The sequence below is a fragment of the Sinocyclocheilus grahami genome, unplaced genomic scaffold (genome assembly GCF_001515645.1).
Source record: "Sinocyclocheilus grahami isolate Dianchi unplaced genomic scaffold, SAMN03320097.WGS_v1.1 scaffold28467.1, whole genome shotgun sequence".
Classification (NCBI taxonomy): domain Eukaryota; kingdom Metazoa; phylum Chordata; class Actinopteri; order Cypriniformes; family Cyprinidae; genus Sinocyclocheilus; species Sinocyclocheilus grahami.
In genome coordinates, this window is record NW_015520634.1 from 1 (window position 1) to 618 (window position 618).

Here is a 618-nt window from a genome sequence, read left to right on the forward strand (position 1 = left end):
GGACATGCATAAGCATCTCTCATAGATCAGATATAGTTTTATAATAATAGTTACATACACTGAACTCTGCAATCATGATGTCCACCAAACTGCCCACCACTATCAGCGCATCAAAAGAGTTCCAGGCATCTATAAAATAGTGCTGCGTAGTCCCAAACACAAATAGCGAAAACAAGAGAGAGAAAGGAAAAAGCACAAACGCAAATGGCACTAACACAAATGGATGTATCAAGACTGCATATCAAACCACTGGAGCAAAGTAAAAAGTAGATTGAAAGGGGAAAGAAAGTGTGCATCAAGTCTCACGTAAGGTCTCAGAGCCAGAAGTTTGATGATCCTCTCAACCGTAAAGAGCGTAGTGAAGATCATGTTCAGGATGTCCATCACAAAGTTGAAGAGTTTGGACTGCTCATAGTGCTGTGGGTCACAGTCATGTGATCTTATTAGTTGATCCTGATTGATTGCATGTGTATGCAGAACTTCTCCCAGTGGAGTGATAACTTAATGAAATAAGATGTATTGTGGGTTCACTTAGTTTTTCCCTTTCTAATAATACATACATATAACATTTCGGCTTGAAACATTTCAGTGTTTCTAAGGTCACCAGAAGTCGTTGTT

General features: G+C 39.2%; 1 protein-coding gene across 1 annotated transcript in view; it reads right to left on the reverse strand.

Annotated features, from left to right (window-relative positions):
- Positions 1-306: 306 nt before the first annotated feature.
- The window catches only part of LOC107580255 (voltage-dependent L-type calcium channel subunit alpha-1F-like), a gene marked incomplete at both ends in the record, with an annotated part of 2,090 nt that continues 1,778 nt past the window's right edge, over positions 307-618 (reverse strand). Inside the window, one exon of the mRNA XM_016265984.1 lies at positions 307-417. Within this exon, the coding sequence (XP_016121470.1) occupies positions 307-417 (111 nt within the window). The remainder of the gene's footprint in view (positions 418-618) is intronic.